The sequence below is a fragment of the Montipora capricornis genome, chromosome 2 (genome assembly GCF_036669925.1).
Source record: "Montipora capricornis isolate CH-2021 chromosome 2, ASM3666992v2, whole genome shotgun sequence".
NCBI lineage: Eukaryota > Metazoa > Cnidaria > Anthozoa > Scleractinia > Acroporidae > Montipora > Montipora capricornis.
The window spans coordinates 19,269,292-19,284,291 of NC_090884.1; the positions used below are offsets into that span (position 1 = coordinate 19,269,292).

At 39.3% G+C, this 15,000-nt stretch overlaps 4 protein-coding genes across 4 annotated transcripts in view; 2 read left to right on the forward strand and 2 right to left on the reverse strand.

Annotated features, from left to right (window-relative positions):
• LOC138039014 (mRNA export factor GLE1-like) overlaps positions 1-694 on the reverse strand; it is a 1,750-nt gene extending 1,056 nt beyond the window's left edge. The window contains exons 1-2 of the mRNA XM_068885159.1: positions 623-694; positions 424-487 (exon numbers count right to left, since the gene is read on the reverse strand). Of these exons, the coding sequence (XP_068741260.1) occupies positions 424-467 (44 nt within the window). The 5' untranslated portion in view covers positions 468-487; positions 623-694. The remainder of the gene's footprint in view (positions 1-423; positions 488-622) is intronic.
• Positions 695-909: 215 nt separating this feature from the next.
• Positions 910-3,883, forward strand: LOC138039007 (uncharacterized). The gene has a single exon (XM_068885142.1). The coding sequence runs from the start codon at positions 2,042-2,044 to the stop codon at positions 3,305-3,307; it is 1,266 nt and encodes a 421-aa protein (XP_068741243.1). The 5' UTR covers positions 910-2,041; the 3' UTR covers positions 3,308-3,883.
• Positions 1,142-1,960, forward strand: LOC138035456 (uncharacterized). The gene has a single exon (XM_068882138.1). The coding sequence runs from the start codon at positions 1,142-1,144 to the stop codon at positions 1,958-1,960; it is 819 nt and encodes a 272-aa protein (XP_068738239.1).
• Positions 3,884-8,610: 4,727 nt separating the features above from the next.
• Positions 8,611-9,222, reverse strand: LOC138035467 (uncharacterized). The gene has a single exon (XM_068882145.1). It carries the CDS (start codon positions 9,220-9,222, stop codon positions 8,611-8,613), a length of 612 nt encoding a protein of 203 aa, XP_068738246.1.
• Positions 9,223-15,000: the final 5,778 nt, after the last annotated feature.

The following is a 15,000-nucleotide window of genomic DNA, read 5'->3' on the forward strand; positions in this document are numbered from 1 at the left end:
GCTTTTTTTTTTATTCCTGCTAACTATAAATGCGACACTTTCTACAAGAGCCATTTATTTATGAGATTATACTGTTGGTTGTTTGTCTCAAGCTGGAAAAGATATTTTAAAGACAAAAACAAAGTCTTCTCGCATCGCCCGCGGGAAACGTATATGTAAGCCAAGGTAAAAATGTGTCTCTACACGCTATAACATCGTTCAAAACTAAAGGAAAAATAAACCACTTTGAAAGCTGGTTGGAGAACGAACTGTTAAGCTTATGTTATTCAGCGAAGCTATCTAAACTCCACTCGAATGTTAACTACAAACAAACTCTTCAATCCAGTCTTTCAAATTCAAGGCACCGCTAGAAAACATTATACTTGAGTGAAATGTAATTAAAATAAAAGATTTTTAATATAACAATCGACTTTTCATTCATACCTTGTCGTGCTTTCAGTTTCAGTAGCGGTAAGCTTATTTGCCATGGCGCTTCAGAAGGTGCTCACTTGAATCAGTTGAATGAAAACAGAAAAAAATCAAAAACATGTGCCAAGAATTTGATTGATACTTGATCAATGATTTATTTGGAAAAAAAACCTGAAGCATCGAGAGAAACATTCAGAAAACTTTAACAACTAACCTCACGTCCTGTTATTTTCGAGACGCCGGCAAATCGCGCTCACCAACGTCGTCGACTTTGGCGCGACTCTGGCGAGGGCCCATATAGGCATGCGCAGAGGTCATGTCACACAATCTAACGGCGTCGTCGTGCAAACGTCGTCGATTCGTAAGCTCCCTAATATCACTGACGGTATGGTCGTTGATTGACAGAGGTTTGAGCGTTTCGTCCAACCATTTTGCTAGCTTGTAGTTATATGTACCTGTTGCGGATAGTATGGGACGCATCGCGAGTTGTTTCTTGTGAGTCTTTGGTAGACCATACAGGTGGGCAAGTCTTGAACCTTTTTGAACAACAGAATCAGCAATATCTTTGGGAAGAATTCTTTTTACGGTGGCGGTTAAGTCCTTCTCTTTCTCTTTATCACTTACCTTTTGTAACGCTTAGTACATGTTTCCACATTTTTATCGCTTTTAATATGCTCACGTGTGATTTTACTTCTTATAGGCAAAGTTTTATTCACTTTTTTCAAACTTGAAAATGATCTCATCGAGATCGAAACGTCGAAAAATTTTATCGCTAGTTTTTATCTTAAAATGTATTTCGAAGAAACTACTTATTAGGTTTTTAAAGCGAGATAGCCAGTTACACCTGTTCAGAAGACTTGAGCGGTGTAATGAAAAACAAGTCAACTGCGAGACTGCCATTGAGTTTCTTAAACTCTGCCAGAACTTCAATTTGACACCAACCTTTGCCAAGATAGAGCAGACTAAAGCGAACAAATGGAAACGATCCGCAAATGCGTTTGAGGAGAATGTCGTTGCTGAAGAACTAAGCTTGAAGAGGAAACAGTTAACCTTGCTGAAATCCGAAACTCAAGATGTTTACAACGAAATCAAAACGAGCTGTTCACCGCTACGTTTTCTCTGCATATTGAAAACGATTGTCGAACAGTACCGACAAGTAATGGATGGCCACATAAAGAAGATCTCAAGACTTCTCTACAAAGATAACACTGACATCGACCAACATATCAAGAACATTTCCTCCTATGGACTTTCCTTCTTCCAGAAATTGGCTTTATGTCGTGGTCTTGACTTTGCTCTTCCACAGCGAGTATCATCTAGAGATATCCTAGCAGCCTTTGAAAAGGCCTTCTGGAATTTAGAGCCGGATTTGAGTGAAGACAACAGAGAACTAGCGGCTACGACATTGCGATCTATAGCTCTAAACTACACCGAACGCAAGACTCCAGCACCACCAAGAGCAATGCTAAGAGCAATTGGCCAATTAAAGAAGAGGAACGACATTATTATCACTAAGCCTGATAAAGGTTCAGGAGTGGTGGTAATGGACTAGTCAGATTATGTGCGCTTACTGAGGGAGTCATCAATTAACGATGAAACCAAGTTTAAACCTGTCAGCGCTGAAAGACCTAAAATGAGAGGGAGACCACCAAAGCATTTTCATCCTCTACTTGAGAAAGAGAAGGAATTAACCGCCACCGTAAAAAGAATTCTTCCCAAAGATATTGCTGATTCTGTTGTTCAAAAAGGTTCAAGACTTGCCCACCTGTATGGTCTACCAAAGACTCACAAGAAACAACTCGCGATGCGTCCCATACTATCCGCAACAGGTACATATAACTACAAGCTAGCAAAATGGTTGGACGAAACGCTCAAACCTCTGTCAATCAACGACCATACCGTCAGTGATATTTTTGGCTTCGTGGACGACCTACAGAACCTCCAAGTTGATGCTCACAGCATCCTTGTCTCATACGATGTCTCTTCGCTTTTTACTAATGTACCTGTTGATGAGACAATCGAAATTCTGGCCGAAAAAGCATTTAAGGGCGACTGGTTTAACACAGAACATAATCTCCACATTGCGAAAGCAGATCTAGTAGAACTGTTGAACATTGCCACGAAGAACCAATTGTTTCAGTTTGAGGGAATTTTGTATGAACAAGTGGATGGCGTCGCCATGGGCTCGCCTCTGGGACCCCTGATGGCTAACGCATTCATGTGTAGTATTGAAGAACGACTCCAAGGCCAGGGAAAAATGCCGGATTTCTACAAACGTTATGTGGACGACACGTTGAGCATAATGCCTAACGTAGAAACAGCTGAAGCATTTCTATCCACACTGAATGACAGCCATCCTTCAATTAACTTCACCATGGAACTAGCCACAAACGGCACACTTCCCTTTCTGGGGGTGGAAATCGTGAAACACATGTCCCGCCTGGAGACAAAGGTGTATAAAAAGCCAACAGATACTGGATTATTACTACATTATCAAAGTCTTGTCGATGTGCGATATAAACGGCCACTGCTAAAAACAATGCTGAATCGTGCTTTTAAGCTCTCTTCGAGCTGGCAACTGTTCCATCTAGAATGTGAACGTCTCAAGGAGACTTTCTCTCGGCTTCATTATCCAGTCCCACTCTTACAATCAGCAATCAGAGATTTTGTTACTGCAAAAGTTTCAGGGGATGTAAGATCCAAACAGACCTGTGACGATAAGAAAGCACCTGTGAGAATAATATTACCATTTAAGGACCAGAGATCAGCGAATTCTGTGCGAAGACAACTTGGAGAATTAAGTCGCAAAATCGGAAAAGATATCCATCCCGTGTACACAAGCCGAAAGATCGGATCTAACATCAAGCCAAAAAAAAAGCAAACCCATATTGTCAACTAACGATGCGTTGTTTACCATTTAAGTGTGATCTGTGCGATGCGGATTATGTCGGCTACACATGCCGACACCTGTATCAACGCATTGAAGAACATAAGGGATCTGCCATCGGGAAACACGTCAGAGATCAACATGGGAGGGACCCAAGGGACATATCTCGTAGTTTCAAGATCTTACGGAAGTGCCAGAGCAAATTTGACTGCTTAATTTATGAGATGCTTTTTATAAAAGAACTAAAGCCAACTTTGAACACGCAGTCTGACTCCATCCGTGCAAAGTTATTTTTATAGCTCGGAGTATTTCATATATTCTTTTGTAAAGCTTTTGTCCTATTGTTATCTAGCCTTTTTTAAATTTTTATCACTTACCTTTTGTAACGCTTAGTACATGTTTCCACATTTTTATCGCTTTTAATATTCTCACGTGTGATTTTACTTCTTATAGGCAAAGTTTTATTCACTTTTTTCAAACTTGAAAATGATCTCAGCGAGATCGAAACGTCGAAAAATTTTATCGCTAGTTTTTATCTTAAGATCATAGCTTCACTTGAGAAAATAAATTACGAGATATAAATTGAAAGGCACCTAAGAATTACTTGCAATCTACCTTCAATACAACAGTTCTTACGTGTAGTGGCAGATTGAAGTATAAATGCAAGTGCATCACTTCGAGTCTTTACCTCCTTTTTGAAGTAATTTTACAGAGGGGAGAAACAGAATTAGTAACGAGCACATTTCTCTATTTGCCAGTGCATCAACATTTTTGTTTGGAATTCTTTCTGGATCGTTTTTTTTCTCAAAGCACTTACAACGTTAGACATATTGTTTCAAAAGAATGACAAATAAGTGTAGTCTGCATCTTGGGTATTCGGATAATTGATGAAAGTCGGGTATTTCATTAAAAGTAATAGACCTTTTTACCGATACGGTGGCCATTTTGATTTATATTGTTTCGAAAGACATTATGGGATGCCCAGGGGGCAAATTAATATGTATTTGCCCCCTGGGCATCCCATAATGGCTATTTGAAACAGTAGAAATCAAAATGGCGGCCGTATCGGTAAAAGGGTGTATATGCTCGTTAGAGAGATTAATTCCGGTATCGTTTACGCGGTTAAACCACACTAACGCTTCCGAATAGAATGGTTTTATCTCGGAGCAATCTAGGAAAGTATGCTCTATTGAGGCTAAGTTAGAGCAAAAGATACAGTTTGCGTCATCTGTTAATCCGAATTTGAGCAGTTCTACAAGACTGCCTCCAGGAAACAAAGATACCGTAGTAGTATTTAATAGTTCGTGAAAGGGAGCTTCGCATCCCCTTGCTTTTTTTGTCAAGTCGGTTGGAATAGCTGCTATGAGTTGGAAGTAGTGGAGATAATTTGTTTTTATGTTGAACTTGTCTTGAAATTTTTGGAATGTTAGGAAGTTTCCATCAGCATTTAGGGTATCTTGTACAGAGAGGATGTTCTTCTTGAACCAAGATTTCCAGAAAAGCGTTTTTTAATCAATGGTTATTGCCTCATTGTTCCATAGCAGGAACTTACCATACCAAAATATATTAGTCTTATCTTTAAACTCTCGAAAATATTGTAAAAGCTCCCGATAGAAAGTAGGTAAATCATTATTTGTGGAGGCAGCGTTATAGTTGCATTAAGAAGGAATTTCAAGCCGCCGTAGGTATTGAAATAATAATTTGGAATTGCCTTCCACGAGTCGGTGGTGCTACTTAATAACCGACTTATCCACGCTAGGCGGAGTGCTTTCACTACTGCAAAGAAGTTTACAAAATTAAGACCTCCTTCCGCTAGAGGTTGGTACATGACCGTTCTTTTTTATTTTGTCTGTTTTGTTTTTCCACAAGAATGAAAAAAGCTCTGTTTGAACTTTTTTTATAACTAAAGATGGAACTGTCAGCATGGACACTGCATAGACTAACTGAGAAACTCCTGATGATTTACCTAATAAAGATCTTCCGTTTAGCGTCAAACCCCTGGAAAGCCACAGCTGCAATTTGGTTTTCATTTTTCGAATTCTGCTAAGAAAGTTCTCTTCGATGTTCTTATTTTGATTGGTCGAAAGAAACGTGCCCAGAACTTTAATAGGGTTCTTTGTGCTTTTAAATTCTAGTATATTGGAGTTACTGTGTTTCATTGTACCTAACCACATTGCCTTAGTCTTTTTTTTTATTTAACTGTAAGCCTGAGATGGTGCCGAACCATTCGATTGTTTGAAGGTGCGATTTAAGAGAGTCCGTGTTGTTTGTTATTATAGTTGTATCGTCTGCAAATTGTGAAATTTTTACTTGGTTGTTTGGTAAATATATGCCCTCGCAGTTCCTGTTTTGACGTATCTTAGGGGTAACAACTCGACTGCAAGAATAAATAAGGACGGGCTAAGTGGACAGCCTTGGCGAACTCCCCTTGATATTTCGAAATAGTTTGTCATAAACCCGCCATTTACGACGGAGCTTTGAACACTGTTGTAAAGAACCATTTTTTGAACTTATTTCCCAAATTAAAAACTTCTAAGGTTTTTGATATGAAACTCCATTCCAAAGTGTCGAATGCCTTTTCAAAGTCTACGAACAGAATTATTCCCTGAAAACTCCATTACGTCACTGAGTAGTCTTATATTTTGACCTATATATCTTCCGTTAACAAACCCTGTTTGGTTATAATGGATTAGTTTAGGTAAGTGTTGCTGCATTTGTTTGGCCAATGCTTTTGAAAGAATCTTGTAATCAATATTGAGTAAAATATAGGACGCCAGTTTTTAAAATCAGACAGATTTCCATCACCTTTCCGAATAGGCGTTATTGTTCCTCTTTTGTGGGAAACTTATAATGAACGTTTGTTAAACGCTTCATTATAAGAATTCAAAAGGTCTTTCCCAAGGAGATCAAACAATGCTTCATAGAATTCTTTTGTGAATCCATCCTCTCCTGGCGATTTATTGTCTGCAAAGGATGTTAGAGCATCTTTTAGTTCCTCGAGGGTCAGATCCTTTTCTAGAGGTTCTTGCTCTTTTACATTTAATTGTGGGATGTTAAGACCTTCGATAAATTTGTGAATGTTGTGGTTGTGTTCAGATAGATCGCTGGTATTGTTGCCAGATATTTTAGAGGTATACATTTTGCCATAAAAGTTTTTAATTTCTTTATTTACCTGCACAAAGTTGGAAATTACCTCACCATTTTCTAATTTCACTTCTCGAATTAATTTTTTCTCCTAGTTGTTTTTTTCTAGATTGAAAAAATATTTCGTTGGCCTTTCTCCTTGTTCGAGCCATTTTGTTTTTGACCTAAATATAGGCTCTTTCCCCCTAATGTCGTGTATCCTTTTTAATTTACCCTTGGCGGATTCATAATTTTCCAGAATTTCCTGATCGAAGACATCGTTGTTACAGATTTTTCAATCCAGTTCTTGTAGTTCTTCTTGAAGAGCTTTTTCTTTGTTTCTTAAAGTGCACCTAACCCCAAAATTTTTTTTTCGCTAAAATGAATCTTTGCACCTGTTTGAAACGCATAGCGGCCATGTTTTCATTTTTCTAACAAATCCAGTCATTTTATAGGCTTCGAAAGTTGCGCAAAACCAAGCATCCTTTGTTCACGACCGAGTCAGAAGGGGAGTGGGTCTATTCCTGATTTGACGTCACAATCTACTTTGCATGCATTTTTACAAAGAGTTAATGCAATGTAAATCAGTTTGTGACGTCAAATCAGGAATAGACCTACTCCCCTTCTGACTCGGTGGTGAACAAAAGATGCCTATAAAATGACTGGATTTGTTAGAAAAATGAAAAGATGGCCGCTATGCGTTTTGAACAGGTGCAAAGATTCATTTTAGCGAAAAAAATATTTTGGGGTTAGGTGCACTTTAACTTAGATCGTTTCTCTTTCGAATACGTAATCGTTTTCACACACAACTCCATTTTTATCAATTCCCATAGAAGTTGTTTATCGGTGACTTTGTGGTATTTAACTAGAATTTGCGGGTAGTAAAATTCGATGAGTTCTTTGTAATTCTCATCCTCCAGTAAGGTGTCCATAAATTTCGTTAAATTTTAATTTCGATGTTCAGGAATATTGATTTATGGTCGGGTGCTATTGATGTTCGAATTTCTGTGCTCTTGACGCAGCAAGACAGAGTATGAGAAATAAGGAAAAAATCCATCCTTGATTTTAAATTTAAAGGTTTTGACTTGTATGTGAAAGATTTTGTGGTGGGATGGATTTGTCGATAAATACCGATAAGATTGAGTTCTGCCATGAGATTCGTGAGAGAATTTCTATAGTTTGTAGCTTTCCAAGGCTGGCCACCTCGCTTATCGATTGGGTTGAGAGTAGTATTCCAATCTCCAGAAATAACAACTTTTGAGGTGTCTGTATTCGAAATGAGTTGTTTGCTTAAAAGACGGATGAAAGAGTCCTGGTCACGGTAATCCGTCAGAGCATATATATTTGTTACGAAGAAGCATTCTTCATCTATTGTTACTTTAACAATTAGAAATCTTCCTTCTGGGTCCACTTCGACGCGTCACAAACGAAATGTAGAATGTGGATTTAAAAGAACGCAAACGCCTCTCGAGTGCAAAGAGCCATGCGAGAAAAACATTTTGCCACCCCACTCCGCAGCCCACACTTTTTCGTCCTCGATTGAAGAATGTCTCCTGAAGACAAAAGATTGTAGCTTTTTAAGATTTTAAATAAGAGAAAATTGCTCTTCTTTTGTTAACATTTAGCAAACCTCTCACGTTCAAAGAAGGCAGTTTTAACTTATGTGACCTAAAGTAATGAAGTAAAGTTTTGCCCATGCAAATTTGGGGCAAAAACAAAAACGTCTTGGCGAAATTACTTTGGAGGAAAAGAGAAGCATACTACCTTTTTGACTTGGTTAATGTGAAGGATAATAATAATAATAATAATAATAATAATAATAATAATAATAATAATGATAATAATAATAATAATATTTATACAGGATAACCCCTTCAGTGTAATAAGCACTGGTATCAAAGGGGGTCCAAAAGGTAAAAAACACTAAGGAAACTGTTACATGGCCAATATCAACAAAATTGAGATGTACATCTACACGAAATCATCTAATTTAGGGAAAAGTCTTTTGTGTCCCTTGAGAATTCAAAAAAGGATTCCTTTGACTGAATATGGCGAGGAAGACCGTTAAATTCCATCGCGCCTGTAAAACAAAAAGATGTCTTGGCGACCTCAAGGTTAATTTTTGGAAAATGAATGTCATTACAGCGTCTAGTGGTAAATGTGTACAGAAGTATTTAAGTTACAATAATTATTCAAATAAGGAACAAGACAATATGAAGTTTTCGTCTATTAATCAAGGGTACTAAACCCAAAGTAGCATTCAACTCTTTAGTATCGACACCAGAATTTGGAAAAATGAACTTCGCAGCTCTATGCTGTAAACTCTCAAGTACATCAGAGTTAACTTTACCACAGCCGTGCCAGGCCACATCACAGTAATCAAAAATAGGTGAAATCATTGTCTTGTTAAGGCGCTCAGCAGCAGCCATGGGATTAGAAATTCTCAAACGCCTAAAAACACCCAATTTCCTGGAGACCTTATTGACCACGTGCTCAATATGGTTGTTAAAACTCAAGTGCTGATCAATCACAACGCCAAGGTATTTGAAAGATTTTGTCAAAGAAGATCCATTGCAGAATAAGCTTATACTATCCTCCCGCTTAAGCTGTTGGTGTGAGCCATAAATTACATATTCAGTCTTGCTCATATTCAGGAAAAGCTTATTTTCTTGCTTCCACGAAGAAATTCGGTTGATATCATTGTTAAGGCTTGCTTCTAACTCAATAGCAGTTTTGGCGGTAAAAAACAACACTGTGTCGTCTGCATAAAGCAGAACTTGCGAGAAGCAGATGCAGGAGGGCATCGCCGATGTTGTAAGAAAAAAGAATGTAGTGATTTCAGTGGTTTATAATTGTAGTACGTTGGAGAAATTGTAGATTGCTTAATGTAATACAAAAAAGGACAAAAAAAATTTAAACGGTTTTGTGAATGAGAGATCACCTTCAGCCAAACCTTGTTGGGGGTAGCGTACCCTTCCTATTATCGGTACAAATCTGAGCAGGTTTTAAGGTATTCTAAGTCATCTTCTGTGAAGATCCTGACAGGATTTCCTTCAGGTGAAGTTTTAACAAAAAGATTACCATCCATTGTCCAAATATTGTGAATGTAACCATCTCTTCGTTTTCTATTAGCTGAGTCCACCAGCCCTCTTCTGTATGATGTCAAGTTTTCGTTGATAAAGAGACGGTCGTTGAATCTTGCTGCAGCGGCCGCATATCCAGGAAACAAGTCCGAGGGTTTGATATTTTTCAGCTTCATGCATTGTTTGTACAGCTTGGTTTTAATTTTGTGACTGCAACATTTTGCAATTATAGCTTTGGCACCGCTTTTCCGTTTCAGTTTATGTGAGATTTCGATGTCGCTTGGAGCTACTTGAACATCGAGTGCAGCTGTTAACTTTAGAACGGCTTCTTCGGTTGATTGGTAGGAGTTTTCAGGAATTCTGTGGAATTCTAGGCTGTTTTTGCGTGTATATTGTTCTAGAATATCCAGCACCTCATTAAATGGTCGACTTCAAATTGTTGATCTAAATCTCTTCATGTCGCTTCAAGTGAGGTAGTTGTCGCATGCAATTTCTTTTCTAAAGCATCGTTGGACTTGGCAGTATTGTTCTTTGTCCTTTGTTTGGATACAAGTTCTCAAATCTGCTAATTCCTTCTTTAATTGTTTGTTTTCAAGCGCAATTGATGACAGTAATCTGTATGTCGACCAGCATTTATTTGATTTCGTGTAGGCTTGGCTCTTATTGCTCTGCTTGGTCACTCACCTGAGATAGATTGTCTTCGTTGCTCGCTCCGGCCTCACTGTTCGCCATGTTGCTTCTCTTAGCGGCCGAGATTTCTTCTTCAACAGAACCATGGGCACCTCTTTTATTTTTCCGGCTTGGCGGCATAAAGTTCTTGATTGCTTAATGTTGTCAGTTTCCCCGTAATTGATAGATAATCATCGAAAGAGGAAGGCGAAGCTCTGCGAAGAACAATGTAAACTCTAAGATAACTGGCAATAGGAATTTAAGGAGCAATGTGGACATCGTTTCTCCTGGTCGGTTCAAGGTCTCTCGCAGAGTTCACTATCTCATCCTTGAGGGGGTTCCAGCGTATTTCAAGTACCTTTTGTTCCAACCTGTCCGTCTCTTCTCCTCCACGAAGGGTGCTCTTGACTTGACAGTGTTGTCCTCTTAAGATACGACATTCCTTTCTCTTAAGCCCCAGCTAAATGATCAAGCAGTTTCATCCAACCTCTCTTTTGTTGCACACAACAGGAGGGGGCTAAGTGAACAAACAATGATCCCTTCATTGATCCCTTAGACTTGTTGTCACATAGGTATACTGACATACCAGCCTGGCCACTTCTAGGTGGCCAGGCTTGTATGTCAGAGGCTGTTAGGTCCGCTGTAGAGATCCATAATTTGTTGTTCGTTTCCAAACCTCTTCTTAACAGTAGTAATTGCTTCTTCATAATTTGCTGCAGTGTGGACCATTCTCGTCCCCAAGAAAACGGACTCTGGTCACAGCCAAAGCAGGAAGTCCATGAATCACAGACTTCCGGCTCTTCTGTGCATTCTCAGAAGTTTGAAATAATAGCAGTCTTCAACCGTTACAACATTATACTATTACCATGACTGCGCATATTTTTGGCTGTGGCCAGAGTCCGTGTTCTTGCCAATGACCAAAAGGAAAATGAACTCTGGGGACCAAAATTTTGTGAGACACCAGAGATGGCTTCACTAGCAGGTTTCGTAAGGAGTAACTTCAGATAATTAAAGTTGTCAGTTGGAGCCAATATAGGATTCTTGTGAATGTGAATAGAGGATTCAAATGCATCCCAGAAAGCGGGCCATGTACTAACAATCCCATCAAATTTTTGTAAGTCAAGTTTAGGTAATTTAACTCGAGGGGTTTTTTCTTGTGAAGATGCAGAAAGTGGTGTAGATTGACTAGATTTGAGGAAGTCAACATCACCCAAAACAACTTCAGTAGGTACAGACATCTCAGGGCTTACTGGTGTACATGTTTCGTCTTGTTTTAGCAGCAATAACAACAACACCAAACATTTAATTTTGCCACAAAAATACAAGAAAGATAACTGTAGAGTGAGGAACTTAATTGGACAAAAAAAACTCGTCGGAATAGTAAGAACTAAATGAGCTGAGTAGTTAAAAGGTTTAAGAGCAGTTCTCTGAGAAAGTCAGGCAAAGTTGTGTGAATGTAGGTTGTCTGGATGGATGAACGAAAACACTCATATTAGGGCCAGCTAACGTATCGTTGCCATGGTAACCGCCATTGATATGACACCCTTCGAGCAGGAATGTTACTATCAAATAGTTAACATATCTGTGTCCACTTCTCGGATAAATGAAGGGGTAGTTTCTAAAGAAACTGTGATGCTGCGTCGGTGGGGAAGTAGTAAACAAAAATTTGGTTTTATCAACGGAGTTGATAATGTAAATTGGCCACCGTACAGAGATTCTAAAAGCTGACGTTTCGAGCGTTAGCCCTTCGTCAGAGCGAATCGAGGGATTATGGGTTACGTGTAGTTTTTATAGTAGAGTAGGAGCTATGCTATTGGTGGTAACATGGCAACGTGAAAAATAGGAATATATTAGTTAAATGAAAAGCGTTCGTTAATACCGTGAGGATTAAGGGTGCCGATTTGAAAGATGAATTTTTGTTCCAGATTCTTGCGGCTTTCCGTCGTAACTAGATGTAGGGAAAGGCCGCAGATAGCCATGTGTTTTTTGGAGTGGTTAGGCAGATTAAAATGGCGAGCGACTGGCTTAGATGCATCCCTGTCATTCTTCTCAACATCGCGAAGGTGTTCGCGGAATCGGTCACCTAGTCGTCTACCTGTCTCACCGATGTATAATTTATTGCATAACGTACAGGTTATGCAATAAATGACATTTGCGGAGGTACATGTGAAACGATCGGTGATCTTAACAGATCGCTTAGGTCCCGATATCTTGCTAGTGTTGACAATGAAAGGACAAGTTTTGCATCGTGAGCGGTCGCATTTGAAAGTGCCGGGTTGCTCGTTAGTTTTGAGCGCGCTTCTAACTAAAAAGTTGCCTACGTTTTTGTCGCGTTTGAATGAAATAAGTGGAGGGTGCGAAAAGATTCTACCAGTCTCGGGATCATTTTGGAGTAATTTAAAATTACTAAGAATGATGCTTTTGACTGCGTGATTATGAGGCACAAAAAGTAAGGGTGACAGAATTCTGTCATTCTTACTTTTTATCCTTGTAGTGATGACTGTCGATGACTGTCATTCTTAGTAATTTTAAATTACTCCAAAATGATCCCGAGACTGGTTGAATCTTTTCTCAACCTCCACTTATTTCATTCAAACGCGACAAAAACGTAGGCAAATTTTTTGTTAGAAGCGCGCTCAAAACTAACGAGCAACCCGGCACTTTCAAATGCGACCGCTCACGATGCAAAACTTGTCCTTTCATTGTCAACACTAGCAAGATATCGGGACCTAAGCGATCTGTTAAGATCACCGATCGTTTCACATGTACCTCCGCAAATGTCATTTATTGCATAACCTGTACGTTATGCAATAAATTATACATCGGTGAGACAGGTAGACGACTAGGTGACCGATTCCGCGAACACCTTCGCGATGTTGAGAAGAATGACAGGGATGCATCTAAGCCAGTCGCTCGCCATTTTAATCTGCCTAACCACTCCAAAAAACACATGGCTATCTGCGGCCTTTCCCTACATCTAGTTACGACGGAAAGCCGCAAGAATCTGGAACAAAAATTCATCTTTCAAATCGGCACCCTTAATCCTCACGGTATTAACGAACGCTTTTCATTTAACTAATATATTCCTATTTTTCACGTTGCCATGTTACCACCAATAGCATAGCTCCTACTCTACTATAAAAACTACACGTAACCCATAATCCCTCGATTCGCTCTGACGAAGGGCTAACGCTCGAAACGTCAGCTTTTACACTTCTCGGATAGACGTGAGCCAATTCTAATGAGATTCCACCAGACAGTATGGCTATGCTTCTAATTACTAAAGGATGCTGTGATAGTATTTTGACTTGTAGGAATGAGGAGAAAATACTTGCTGTATTGTTACCTGTCGGCCACTTTGAAAAACTACAAAAACAATCACAACTTTTTTCCAATTTTCTGGCAAAATGTTCTTTTCCCGGTCACCACGTTTGCTGGAGAGCTAATACAGTTATTATAGTCCTTAAATATTGGAAAACTAGTTTGGGGAAAATTATAGTTTGGACACATTGACCAAGTTCAGACTTAAATTGTTTCACACCAAAATGGTTTAGAGATAGTGTTTAAGCTCCAACAGTATTTTAAGTATCCTATCTGTAAAGAGCCATCGATTTATGTAGCCTGCGAACGCAGATGTATTTCTCTGTGTTCGCAGGCTACGATTTATGAAGCTTAAGATCCGTTTAGTTTGATTATATTCAACTGAAGGAAAAGCCTACCTTGCAAGTTTTTGTAATTTTGTACATTTTAATCGCTTCTGTTTCCCCTTCGTTTGTTGCATTTTCTAGACCAACTTTAGCACAGGCTCTCAAGATCAGTCCCTCTCCCATCAAAAACAATGGCTGTGGGACAGATATGTTAAACAACAGATAATGCCATGGTGCATTCAAGCGAGGATTTCACTTGATCTGGTTTCTTGGGATGATACATTTTGAAGTGTGGTAAATACCAAACCTTTCCAGGTGAAACAGTAAGTTCATCTGCTGGAACACGGCTGGCATGCTGGCGATCCAACAACTTCTGCATGAATTCAATATAGTGTTCTTTCGCTTTCTTGTCATTGATCAACTTCTTCTTTATGGAAAGTCTCCTAACACATTGCTGTCTATTTGTATGGAAGGTCGACCGCATCTTTCTTGAAAGGAAGTGATAGTTCCCAATTCCCGCCGAGATGGTTCTTGCGAATTCCATTAGCTAAGATTTGACAGAAGCGTCTATCTTCAAATGACTGCAATTTCTCTGATCCAGTGGTTCCACGAGCGTAGATTAGTTCACTAAAATCATGCCTCATCATCTCGCAAATTTCTTGAGAGACTGTCAAGTCCTTTATTTGAATCGTGTTGACAAAGTGAGGCACGGAATCAACGTGAGAAAAGTGATGTCTCTGAATTCGGAATCAGCCGCCGTTCTCTCAAGACAGTCACGTGTTTCACAGATGCCTGGGGCTTGCCTCTTGAAGTGTGGACTTGTCCAAACAGACTGGTCCAATGATCGTCCATACAAATTTATACTTCTCAGCCCATGGTTGGTGTGCATTTCCATAAATGACTTCTAACGGCTGGAAAGCAGTGGAAATGTTTCTGCCAATCAACATACCAATTGCTACATTAGGGCGGTGACAAGGTTTGTCAGTAATGACCTTTAGGTGAGGGGTTGCAATATCGTGATGTGAAGCTGGGATGGTGTCTTGAACATAGGCGTGTGGTATCTTCACTGGAGAGTTCTCCATTCACATCCTGAATTTGGAGCCCTAAGACCTTTCGCATCCTAACAGTGTTTGTTCCCAGTATGGGGTTCACGTGTAGGTCTATGTCTTGTCCATTCGCATTC

Excerpts from the sequence above, each read along its gene's own strand:
- LOC138035456 (XM_068882138.1), top strand. The coding sequence starts at position 1,142 with ATGATCTCATCGAGATCGAAACGTCGAAAAATTTTATCGCTAGTTTTT.
- LOC138039007 (XM_068885142.1), top strand. The coding sequence starts at position 2,042 with ATGAGAGGGAGACCACCAAAGCATTTTCATCCTCTACTTGAGAAAGAG.
- LOC138035467 (XM_068882145.1), bottom strand. The coding sequence starts at position 9,222 with ATGCCCTCCTGCATCTGCTTCTCGCAAGTTCTGCTTTATGCAGACGAC.